Below are 13,855 nucleotides of genomic sequence, written 5' to 3'. Positions count from 1 at the left end.
CCCCTGATTGGCTGTCGTCCCTAGTTACGCGTTGCACTCATCTTGCTAAACATTTTTAAAGTTCCCATATCAAGTGAGGTGGCTAGAACGCACCAATAGCCAACACAAGACATATATGGCATCAAAATTCACCTGGCCATGCCATACCTTGTGACACATATTCGGTTCGTTAAAATTACAACTTTTATCATAACAAGTCATCTGGGACTATTTTACTAACAGTATGCATGTAGTATAATAGTCCCAGGTCGTTTTTCTCATTTCTTTATATTTTAGCATTTAAATATTCTCTATTCTTTATTCTTTTGGCCTATTTTTCTCTATTATTTTTTTTGTGTCCATTTTTGTCTATTCTTTATCTCCCCCCCCCCATTTTTCTGTAGATTTGGCCCATTATTCTCTATTCTGTAAGCCCCATCCTGACCCTCGTATATAAAATTTTCGTCTTATTTAGCCAAATACATAGATCGGTGATATAAATACATAGATCGGTGATATAAATACATAGATCGGTGATATAAATACATAGATCGGTGATATAAATACATAGATCGGTGGTATAAATACATAGATCGGTGATATAAATACATAGATCGGTGATATAATAAGTGACCAATGGCTCACATTTCGTCTCATGCCAACAAAAATAGGACCAACCATCGCTTGAATTTGTAGATTATTTATAATCATTTATATTTAAACAAGCAAACTGTAGAATAACACAAACTTAATATAATGCTATATATGATTTGTAAATACCTGCAAGCAGCTTTACATTTGTTGACATACGTCTTACCATTGATGCCACATACAGGTTCGTATTGGAGTGTACACTGACATGGAGGTTTTACGGTGGTGAATGATCCTACAGGACAGGGACAACGATGGTAACATTTAGTCTTAACCTCCCTAGAAAACAAGGGAATGTCTCAACTACTTTTGAATCCACATTCGAGGTTCTTTGTTATGACATTATGAATAATTTTTCATAAAAATAATTATTTAGTAATTAATTCGGCATGTTTATATTCCCAAACCTGTTGTCTGGTACACTGTGCTTATACTCCAACTCTAAAGAGCCGAAAATAGTCGTCTGTTCTGAAATTTACTGAATATAACCTGTCCTTTATCATGCCATTTTACTAAATCTGGATTCGAAAAGCGGTTGACGCTTACCAAGTCGACACACCTTGCCTCGCTCCCTTTAAGTCCATTCGATACCATCTTGGTTAGCAAGATATCATGATTCATTTATACTCGGAATATGTACTACAAATGTATATGCAAATTTTCATTAAAGTTCGATCTGCATTGGCATATTTACGATTACGCACATTTAGCATAACATGGCATACTTGCGCACATTTAGCATGGCATACTTACGCACATTTAGTATATCATGGCATACTTACGCACATTTAGCCTAACATGGCATACTTGCTCACATTTAGCATGGCATACTTACGCAAATTTAGCATATCATGGTATACTTACACACATTAAGCATAACATAGCATACCAACTCAAATTTAGCATATCATTGAATACTTACGCACATTCAGCCTAACATGGCATACTTACGCACATTTGTTATAACATGGCATATTTACGCACATTCAGCCTAACACGGCATACTTACATGTATGCACATTTAGCATAGAATAGCATACTTAGGCACATTTATCATAATATGGCATACTTACGCACATAACATGGCTTATTTATGCACATTTAGCATAACATGGCATACTTACGCACATTTAGCAAGGCATAATTACGCACATTAAGCATAACATTTCATACTTACGCACATTTAGCAAAGTACGGCATACTTACACACATTTAGCATAAGCTAGCATGACATGTTTACGCATATTTAGCCTAAAATGGCATACTTACGCATATTTAGCATAACAAGGCATACATGTACTTACGCACATTTAGCATAACATAGCGTAATTACGCACATAAAGCATAGCTTGGTATACTTACGCACATTTAGCATAACATTCATTATAGTATGTCTTATTATCCTCTCCACACACATCACTTTTGTATGGTGAACATTTACATGCACATGGACATTTTCCCTTACAAGATACTGTAACTCCTCTGTAAAAAAATCAACCATGTTTTTAATTTATAAAATTCATGTACATGTATTAGAATAACCGTTGCAGTTCAAGGAGTACAAAAGTCAATATTCAAAACAACTAAACGTTTTTTTTTTTTATTTTTATTGTATGTAAATTGTATTTCTCTAAAAATACTAGAAGTATAGACATTGAGTTGAAAGTTCACTTCTTGGTTAAAGATATATTGTTCATACTCTTTCACGAGTTCGTATTCTTCATATTTTTTTAAACTTCTTTTAAAATCTTTATGAAATCGGTTCGACAAAACATCTACGGATCATATAATTCATTCAGTCTTTTCTCGTGTTTCATGTTTCTAAGGAATGAATAACAAAAAGAACAAAAAACAAAATAAGAAGTGATTAACTTTCATTTGATGATAATAAAAACCTTTAAATGACAAGTTCGAACGCAATGTACCGTATACATTTTGTCTTCATTTTGGGGAAATTTTTGCTGCATTGTCAATTCAATATATCTCATTTTATGTTGATAATTCACATTCTAATCTGATTACTTAGTACTTAGTTAGTTTTATAGCTGTTTTCAGTATTCCAAAGTAGACACGCTTACGTTATACAAAATACATTGACCGTTTGTTTTCTTACTTGCAATTTGCTGTACATGTATTATCGTACGTGACGTCATCTGATCCACACACAGGCTGATACACAGCAGGACAGACGCATTTCTGTTTACAGGGACACTCGTTATCACACTTTATAGGGACATTTCTGAAATCAATTAAGGCATTTATTCATATTTTGTTTGATAATCTTTAGACTTATACTACACTTTTTGCTGTAAAGTTTGAACATTTTATGTTTCCTTTTCTCTGCCAGACTTTTGATCTTTCTGTGTTGTGATGTGTTTTCTTTAACGTTGTTAGTTTTGTTTACATTTTTTTTCTTTTGGAAATGGTGGATGACTGTTTTTCTATTGATGATTTTTATTGTCCCCTAAACTAATGTATATTGCTTACTTGCATGAAGCTCGACACTGGTTGCTGTAAGTGTTACCATCAGTACCACAAACAGGTTTATATATGGCTGGACACACACAAGATGGAGCACACGGACACTTTTTATTACACTTAATTGGCATCTTTCTGAAATTATATATTTTAAATTCATATAAAGGATAGAAGGAATCACAAAAACGTTTCTCGTTTTTTATATAGATTAGACCGTTGGTTTTCCCGTTTGAATGGTTTTACAATAGTAATTTTTTGGGGCCCTTTATAGCTTACTGTTCGGTGTGAGCCAAGGCTCCGTGTTGAAGACCGTACTGTGACCTAAAATGGTTTACTTTTATAAATTTTGACTTGGATGGAGAGTTGTCTCATTGGCACTCATACCACATCTTCTTATATCTATAGACAGTAGGACAGACAACATAAATCAAACTCCCGACTCCTAAAAAATAAATCGGACGTTTAGAACAACGCATGGTCAAGATATCTGGACTTGGTACATGCCATACTTGGTTTGATTAAACCAGTTTTACGCGCGCACAAACTTTTCCCTTTGACTAACTAGATACTCTGCGCAGTATAGCTACCAAGAAGATGATCAATACATGAAATATAACTTTGACAGTAATATGTAGTATATAAAAAATAATTCATAACAAAAATCTGCATCCCATATTTCAACTTGAGAAGAATAGAACAGCTCAATAATTACCGGGGGTTGATAGTCTGTAGTATTTGGTCCGGGTTTCAATATGTAGTATGACTGTTTAGAGATGTACGAAATAGACCTTATTTTGCATGATAGTTTTAGAGAAAAAAGTAACAAAAATAGGTTAATAGCCTGGCCATTCAGGTATTATGATAGAACTAAAGACCCCCTCTGCTAGTTGATCTAGTGGAGATCTTCTTTAGCTCAGTTTGTAGAGTGGATGTTTTTGGCGCAGAAGGTACGGGGTTCGGACCTAACCCGGGATGCTGCAGAATTGCAAAAAAGACCTTACTTTGCAGGTTAATTCTAGAGATGTACGAAAGATAGGTTATTTTGCAGGATAATTCTACAGATGGATGGAATATACCTTATTTTGCAGGATAATCCTAGAGGTGTGCGAAGAATACCATATTTTGCAAAAGAATTCTAGAGATGAACGCAATACACTTTTTTTTTTTTATAATCCTAGAGATGTAAGATATATACTTTATGTTGCTGGATAATTCTAGAGATGAACGAAATGGACCTTATTTTGCTGGATGGAGGTTTGTGTTCTATATCAAAAGAACCAGTATAAAGCAGACATTATTACTTTGGGGCATAAAATAAATCTTGAAATGCATCAAGTCATATTGGCTATTTTTCTAATACACGTACTAAAGTATATGCTTTTAACGATCACTGCTATATTTCTGAATCGTTTTTTAGTTTCAATAATCCGTTTCTGAAGGTTATTATATTCTAAATATTCACAATTTTGCACACTGTTTTAAAATGGTTGTTTTACTCCAATTTAAACAAATGAACACCATAGAAGTTCATTTTCGTGTGCTGTTGAATTCTGTCTCATTGACTTATACCCCATCCCCTCAATATTTTCATATAATATATATTTAGCTTACTTGCATCTGGCTTGACATTCGTTGTCGTACGTGTCACCGTCCGTTCCACAAACAGGTTCATACACTTCTGGACAAACACAGGATGGAGTACACGGACATTCACGATGACATTTTATAGACACCTTTCTAAAACAATTAAAGATTCCCAAAACCAACGTACATGTAAACTCTTTGCTCTTTTACTTATTATGTTAGTTAACTAATTTCACCAGATCTGGTATTTGTTTTGAATATAGTTTTTTGTTATCCGAGTTGTGGCAGCCACGAAGATATGAGACGACTACACGAGACGGGTACATGTATACAGAATCTAATGCACATAGAAGTAATACATAACCATTTTATTTTTTTCTCTCATTCTAAAAAGAGCAATAATTGTTTTGATAAATCATGGGACACAGATGATGCCCCGCTTGCATATAACAGTATAAAGGGACACAACTCAAGATCCGAGTTTTGTGATAATAAGCGTTGTGTGTAAGTTTCATAACATTTGGTTGAGGCAAACTTAAGTTAGAGAACGGAAACGAAAAAATCAGGAACTTTTCCATTTGTAAAGGAGCATAACTCTAGAACGATAAAAGCGATGCCCCCAAATTCAAACTTGGTCTCTGTTTTGGGGTAATAAGCATTGTGTATAAGTGTCATAACATTTGGTTGAGGCAAACTAAAGTTAGAGAACGTAAACTAATTTTTGGACGTAAGTACGGACGTACAGACGGACAAGGGTAACACTTAATGTCCCCTCCGCTGCGGCGTGGGCATAATAAAACAGGAATCGTTACACTTTCAGAAGATGTTTTATAGTTACGTATTTGGAATGAAATCTTAATTGCTTCTCTTTTTCGGTCATCAAATTGATAGCTTATCACTGCTTTTGTGATATGAATTGATCACTCTTCTATCTTGTCTTTTTTGGTTTAATTGCCACAAACCTGAACTTATATGTAAAGGTTTATTATAAGGTGAACTTAGGATCACAACTAACATGTTTGCAGTCGAGATACGAATTTTTTTTTATACTAGAACACTTATTGGTTGCCTCAAAGTTAAAAAAGAGACTGCTGATCAAACTTATATTAGATTTATCGCCCCTGAGGTCAATTAACGCATCTATATTTTTTTCGATTTCAAATCATGATCAGTCATCTTGTTTATAATGATTTCAACAATTTTACACAACACTCGTTATATTATCAAATACTGAATATTATTACCGACAATTTGCAGTACACTTGTTGGCATACGTCTGACCATTGGTTCCACATACTGGTTTATATTCCGTAGAACATCCACAGTTACATGGACACCGATCTGGACATTTTATCCCAACATTGCTGTTGATTTGAAAAAGAGCATTGCTCATAGAATATAAAATAATGAAAGAGTACAAAAGAAGAAATTACTACAATAGCTCTACGTTTTAGAAATACAAAATGTTAAAACTAAAACCGCTTTAAGATAGAGGAAGATAAACATAATTGTGTTATCTGGTTTTATTCAGTTGGTGCACGTGTCACTATGACAGCAACCAAACGATTCCTTTCATTCATCTCTCAAACAGAAGATTAGAATCAAATATATTCAAGATTGACATGCTAAATCTAGTTTCAAACTCAAAAAAAAATCTATCGCAGTAAAATGATTTATTGATTTATTCCTTCTGCAGAAAAAGAGTTTAATTGCGTTGAGATCTCATAAACATGTTTAACCCCGCCGCATTTTTGCGCCTGTCCCAAGTCAGGAGCCTCTAGCCTTTGTTAGTCTTGTATTATTTTTAATTTTAGTTTCTTGTGTACAATTTGGAGTTTAGTATGGCGTTCATTATCACTGATCTAGTATATATATTTGTTTAGGGGCCAGCTGAAGGACGCCTCCGGGTGCGGGAATTTCTCGCTGCATTGAAGACCTGTTGGACAGGTGATCTTCTGCTGTTGTCTGTTCTATGGTCGAGTTGTTGTCTCTTTGACACATTCCCCATTTCCATTCTCAATTTTATTGTGTAACATTATAACACATAAAAGAGATAACAGGAATCGTCAAATATACCACACGGAACATCCAACCACATTCACCAACAAACTCCGTACAGTAATCGTTTCCGTTCCGGAACTATTTTCCTATATTCAATTAGTGTAGAGTAGTATGCGGATCGGAGCTTGAACTGCCGGGGAGTTTGATTCACCAAAAACACTGCTCCTCCGAAGAAATCAAACAAAAAAAAAACAAACCGACAAACAAACAAAGACAAACAATAACGGACAACACATGGTCTAGATAGTCTGTCTTGTAAAACATGATAGTTATCATTTTTTTTAATATAGTTATAAAAATAAGGAGATGTGGTATGATTACCAATGAGACAACTATCCACCAAAGTTTTAAAAAAGTGGATGTAAGCCATTATAGGCAATCGTACGGCCTTCAACAACGAGAAAAACCCATACCGTATATTCGGCTATAAAAGGCCCCGACATGAAAAATATGAAACAATTCAATTGATAAAACTAACGGCCTTATTCATAGCAAAACAATCATCGAAAAACAAGTATGACAGACATGAACCAACGACAACCACTGAACTACAGGCTCCTAACTTAGGAAAGGCACATAAAGAATGTGGCGGGGTTATACATGTTCGTGAGCGTTCAACCCTCCCCTAACCTAGGACAGTGGTGTAACAGCACAAAATAAGAACATACTATAAAAATCAGTTAAAAAAGGCTGAACTCATCAGATCGATACAAAGCAGAAAAACATCAAACATAAACACAGACCGGACGTGGCAGGGTATTTATCCACCCCTCATCCCTAACAACAGAAAGGACACTAAGTACAGATCTGAGAGTACTCGCAATTGCTGACAGCTAGTTCTAAGCCAATAACAACTAATACCTTTTTATATTTGTTCTAATGAACTTTTTAACGCATACTACAAACAAGCTTATTTATATGTTCGCATCACTATAATTTTCTTTGGATTTGTTGTAAGACATAGAACTTTAAAAAAGTAAACTTCAAGATAACAAATACAAATGTCTTTCCATTACATAAAAATGAAAATATAAATGTTAGATAAAACTTTAAGTTTCGAAAAATGCAAATCTATAGACTTACCTGCATTTAGCATGACACTCGCTGTCATACGTTTTATCATCAGTGCCACAAACAGCATTGTAGGTTTTAGGACAGTCACATGGTTCTGGACAAGGACACTCAGTCTTACATTTAACAACTGTATTACTGGAAACAAAGTTTGCATTTGAAATATTCATATGGACCATATCTATAACTAAAGTTATAATTTTTATTCTTTTTATATCGTGTGCATTTGTTTTGATTTTAGATCAATTTTAAATTTTCTTATGAAAACCTTTCACAATCGGTCCTGACGGTCTGGACGTGGTTTACAGATACAAAATAGAGAATACTGGGCCTGTTATACAGAAAAATGGAATTAAAAAAAGAATAAGAAAAAAAAAGTCCACAGAAGAAAAGAATAGTGGGGTGTTAAAATATAAACAACAGAGAATAATGGGCAAAATTTATAAAGAATAGAGAAAAATGGCTAATAGTGAAGGATCCCAACAATCCAGACATCGGTCATGTGTTAGGATGTATTGAAAATTTGGTTGAACCCCTTTAAAAAGTTAGTTTAGACAGTTACAAGTTGCAAAATGATTTACTAATCAGCTACTTTTTAAAACATCGACTCCACTTTTCAAAGTAGAACCCCCTATAACCCTTCTGTTAAAAAAATGCTATGACTTGTGCTTGCCTTGTACTTTTTCCATTTTCCTATGTACGTGTAAGCCTTGGTTTCTTACATTCGGTTTCTACTTTGAAGGTATATTACTAGTCTCTTCATTCTGCGTGTGTCAAAATAATCCAAAAGAAACATCATGAAAAACATTTGTTTTGTTAATATACAGAATGATGATGCATCGAGCAACACTACTGACGATGCGTCGAGCAACATTACTAACGATGCATCCAGCAACATTACTGACGATGCATCGAGCAACATTACTGACGATGCGTCGAGCGACATTACTGACGATGCGTCGAGCAACATTACTGACGATGCATCCAGCAACACTACTGACGATGCATCGAGCAACATTACTGACGATGCATCCAGCAACATTACTGACGATGCATCGAGCAACATTACTGACGAGTGTAAATTAATTTTCCATTTTTACTCTTTTCTGCTCAATTTCTTTTCACTGTAGCCGACCCTGTACAATTCGAACTTAAATCTAAAACTGATATTTACCTTAATCTAGCGTAACATTCATTGTCATATGTCTTGCTATTCGTTCCACAAACAGGTTCATATTTTTTAGAACAGTATTCAGTCTTTTTACATGGACATTTTGTATGACATTTAACTGGAACTTTCCTGCAATGTTATGAAGAATATTTGTTTTAATCTCTGTTACTTCATTCTAAATGCCATAATCTCAAGATCTATACCATATTCAAGCAAAAATCCGAACACACCGTCAGTGATCATCCTTTTAAAAATAAGGAGATGTGGTATGATTGCCAATGATACAACCATCCACCATTTATAGATAATTATATGTTTGTTTTGATACTCATTTTCTTTTTCTTTTACTTTTCTTTTACTGTTTTTGTTTTACTTTCTTTATTTTTGTCTTTTTGTTTCTTTTTTCTGTTTTTTGATAGATAAACAAAGGATATGGGGTATCCATCCATAACACAAAATTAGTACATGCACAACAAAAAACACACACACAAAGCAAAGGAACAGCGCTTTAATTACTTTTCTTCATCTCAAAGTCAAAGTGAGGCCTTGAGACAGTTAGTGTCTTTTATAGGTTTCTTTCTTTCTTTCTTTTTGTTTAGTTTTTGATCTTTTGGGACGAAGAGGGGGCTGTGATTTTTGTTCTTTGTGATATTATTATGCTTCGTCAGCTGCTTAAAACAGGAATGATCAAAACATTTTTTTCGTAAAAACTAAATGCTTTATTATTATTAAAAAATAAACAGCTTACTATACATGATATAATTTTTTTTTACAAGTGAACAAATCTGTGATAATTGCAAAATTGGAAAAAAATGAATACGCAAGCTTAATTGTAGTAAATAAATATACGGCCTTCAACAATGAGAAAAAACATTACCGTATAGTCGGCTATAAAAGGACCCAAAATATGAAATAATTTAATTGAGAAAACTAACGGCCTACTCTATAAAATAAACAAATGTTGTCTTTTCTCATATCCAAATAATACATGATTGTCAACTGTTAAATTCACTACAATTTTTTTTTTACACTGGGTATGATTTCGAGCTGCACATATTGTTCGAACTCCTGATATTTATTTTTGAAGCCTGTATGTTGACCTCTATAGATGTACTTTACTTATTTGCGTTGCTGGTATCTTATTGTCGTATACCGCACATCTCGTTTTGTTCACAATAACAAATACATTTTCTCTTAAGCAAATGTAGACATATATATATAAAGTCCAATAGCATACATACATTTTTAAAAGAGAGGTGATAGATAACAAAGGGACATTCAAACTCATTAGTCGAAAATAAGCCGACAACGCCATGATGAAATAAAGGAAAAGACCAAAAGACATACACCAGTATACAAAACACAATATAGAAAACTAAAGACTCGGCAACACGAACCCCATCAAAAAACGTGGTGATCTCAGGTGCTCCGGAAGTGTAATCAGATCCTGCTCCTTATATGGCACCACAACAGTCTTTCTGCATATTCGTATTTTAAAATATCATCTACGAGTGCCAATTTAACGCTTTTGGGGGATTCAACACACGTACAATATCTATTCAAGGAAAAAACCTGACACTCGATTTATCAGCTAGCATTTGTCAAATCTGTGTGGTTTTCTTAATCGAAACAATAGATATTCTCCCTTTGACAATATAACCGAAAACTTAAAAATTTCGGGTCAAACATTGCACTAGTTTCACGATGAGTTGAACAGGATGGTAAAGTCATAAGGTGTACCGATAAGATGCTATCAACATGATTAGGTTTTATGCAAATGAGATATACTAATACTTACTTGCAGGAAGCGAAACATGTGTTTTGATATGATTTACCATTAGCACCACAAACAGGATTATATTCTTTAGGACATTCACATTTCTTACACGGACATTTCCCTGTACAGGATACACGCACTTTTCTTAAATGTAATTAAATCCTTATTAAGCATAATTGGTAACTGTGGTAAAACAGTGAATCAAAGAGCTTAAGAGCTCTGAGGGAAAAGACGGCCATTGTTTCTATTTTTTTTTTGGGTATCTTTTGATAGTATTCATACAAAGAATGAGCAAAAGAACAGCTAGAACATGCAGAAAGGTTGACAATATTGAAATTAATTATTGTTTAATGTAATTTCATTTCCTTAGTCAAGAATTCATCATGGAGTCAATTTGGACCAATGGAAGAGATTGGCACCTTCTAAATCAAAACATTTGATGAAAGTTGAAAGTTAATTATCTAAAATTCAATTGAATTCTATCATTTAATAACTTCTTCCATATATTCAAATTTTTTTTGTGTACCACTTAACTTCAGGCTAGGGTCATTCTCCATTTTTTTGTGACAGTGCTCTAAGATTTTTAATTGATTACAACTGTCTCAAGAAAGTGAGGACTGAAAAGTCTATTTAGTTTTAAATTTCCATTGATAAAGTTCCCAGTTACAACTCTCATCACAGGGATACATGTACTTACAAAAATCAATCAGATTGATATAAGCTGTGTGCAGCTTGTTTCAAGATCCTACATTTTGATATATGTAATTTCATGAATACATATGTTTAAACTACAAAAAGCAACATTTGAAAATTTTATAATTTTTTTACCATTATGCTGGTACACAAAATTTTGTTGAAATGGAAGACTACTTATCATATAATAAATGTCAAATTTTAAGTGTTCAGATACATTAACTTTTATTTTGGTGGATAATTACTCATCAATTGAGGTCCTCCTGTATTGGAGGAAGATTCTCAATACAGTGACAGAAAGAATGAAAACTGTCGTTTTTCTCCCCAATCTCATGTATCCCCATTGTTTACCGCGAAAGTTGGCCTACAAATTAAAGCATTGATGTTGGAATCATCTACAGCAAACATAATTATGTTTAAATAAACAAATACCGATTTTGAAATCGTACACTATTTCTGTGAATGATTTTAATAATGAGTAAAGGATATCCCTTCTTCTACGTAGTGTGGAATTCCAACCATGACGTCACTAGGTTGGATATATTTAGAATATTTCGTAATACTGATTTTTCCGGATTGTAAAAGAAACGTAAATAGTGTAAGGGAGAGCTCAAGATACGATGATTTCACGAGAAACAGAAGGGAAATGTGTAAAAAAAGTGTTTAAAGTCAATCTGTTCATTTGTGTGTCTCCTCATCAATTTAGTATGAAATTTTGAGGTGTTTTCCCAACTATAAAAACAAAATGATTGACATGAGAAGCTTGGAAGTCTGGCCAACCAAATAGGGAATTGACGGCTTGAAGCCGTCTTTCCCCAATAAAAATTGGTGGCAGATCGTTCTTTGTTTCTGTTTATTTTTTTTACAACTTAATTATATAGACTTAGGAAGATTTATAGCTTGAATATAAAAAATGTAGAATAGATACCCGAGTTTCTATTAATGAAGACAACTGTATGTTGCTCTTTGGATGTCTTTTGGTTGTTTTTGTCGTTGAGTTACTGTCTTATTGATGTAAACCAACATTTCCTTTATCTTAATTTTTTAAAGTACAAGTCAAAACATCTTATATCGTTCTGTGAAAGTTTCTGTGATTTTTTTTATTAAAAAAAAGATGCGCATGCGTCAACTATAAGCCAACCACCGGTTTAGGCTAAGCGTACAGACACACCAAGCAACCAACACGCATCATATGACAGGAGTTGCTGGGTTCTTGTCCCGTTGACAAATACCCCACATCTAATTTAGTTTACTTTTTTTCCCCAAAATCAATTGTAGACATGACATTCAATAGTATATCTTCTTACTAATATGTACTCACGCGCATTTTGCATAGCATTCATTTGAATATTGTTTCCCATTAGTCCCACAGACTGGTGTTATGTCAGCCGGGCATTCACAACATGGGCATTTGTGGTTACACGAGACTTTTACGTTTCTAGAAAATCAGAAAAAAAAACTATGAAAAGGAAAATCATAAACTGTAGGTCGCAGAATACGGTCAAAACTATGATACCCCCCCCAAAACCCCCCCCCCCCCCCGAAAATAACACTTTACAAAAAAATACAAAGAGAAATACAGGATTGAGGACAAAAACGCTACATATCGTGTTCCAATTGCATCACCCGTCGTGTTATGAAAACATAAGTGAAAAGCTTAATATCACAACAGATTGACGATTTTGAAAATAAGCCATACATTATAGTGCTTTGACGTTTTTGGCATTAGGCCATACATTATGGTGATTCGGAAAATTCCACAAACTCATGACCAATAAATAAAGATTAGAACAAGCAAATTCAGAATTGCAATACAAGTTTACAGGTGTACTACGTAAATATAAAAATAAGAAGATGTGGTATGATTGTCAATGAGACAACTCTCCACAAGAGACCAAATGACACAGAAATTGACAACTATAGGTCACCGTACAGCCTTTAACAATGAGCAAAGCCCATACCGCATAGTCAGCTATAAAAGGCCCCAAAATGACAAATGTAAAACTGTTACAATTCAAACGAGAAAACTTACGGCTTAATTTATGTACAAAATAATGAACGAAAAACAAATATGTTACACAGCAACAAACTACGTAACTCTATACTTCTCGGGGTAAAATGATAATAGAGACGGGTTTTCATCCATATTGTCTGGTTTATTACAATATTCAATCCCAAAGATTGATCTGATGGGTCGTTTGAACTCTAATTTCCGTATGCTATTTATCACCAGTGTTGGTTTCATCGTTGGGCGGTACCGATTATCTAACCCGAATAATTCAGTCCCTCCCCGTCATCGACTCTCCCACTCGTTAATGTAGCAACCGTAGAGCAGCGGAAAATGTCGACTGGATGATTACCTGGTAACCGATTATCAGGTTTTCTGCCTA

General features: G+C 34.1%; 1 protein-coding gene across 4 annotated transcripts in view; it reads right to left on the bottom strand.

Annotated features, from left to right (window-relative positions):
• The window catches only part of LOC127726517 (balbiani ring protein 3-like), a 47,615-nt gene that overhangs the window by 21,726 nt on the left and 12,034 nt on the right, over nt 1–13,855 (bottom strand). For 2 of the 4 annotated variants that reach the window (XM_052233885.1, XM_052233884.1), the window contains exons 7-16: nt 12,787–12,903; nt 10,794–10,916; nt 8,999–9,124; nt 7,837–7,962; nt 5,937–6,056; nt 4,720–4,845; nt 3,118–3,243; nt 2,744–2,869; nt 1,993–2,112; nt 760–909 (exon numbers count right to left, since the gene is read on the bottom strand). In XM_052233885.1, the coding sequence (XP_052089845.1) occupies nt 760–909; nt 1,993–2,112; nt 2,744–2,869; nt 3,118–3,243; nt 4,720–4,845; nt 5,937–6,056; nt 7,837–7,962; nt 8,999–9,124; nt 10,794–10,916; nt 12,787–12,903 (1,260 nt within the window). The remainder of the gene's footprint in view (nt 1–759; nt 910–1,992; nt 2,113–2,743; nt 2,870–3,117; nt 3,244–4,719; nt 4,846–5,936; nt 6,057–7,836; nt 7,963–8,998; nt 9,125–10,793; nt 10,917–12,786; nt 12,904–13,855) is intronic. The other 2 variants (XM_052233886.1, XM_052233887.1) reach the window with 2 other exon arrangements.

This window comes from Mytilus californianus, unplaced genomic scaffold (genome assembly GCF_021869535.1).
Source record: "Mytilus californianus isolate M0D057914Y unplaced genomic scaffold, xbMytCali1.0.p SCAF_18, whole genome shotgun sequence".
NCBI lineage: Eukaryota > Metazoa > Mollusca > Bivalvia > Mytilida > Mytilidae > Mytilus > Mytilus californianus.
The sequence above is the reverse complement of the archived record's forward strand: the minus strand, read 5'-3'. Positions and strand labels throughout refer to the sequence as shown.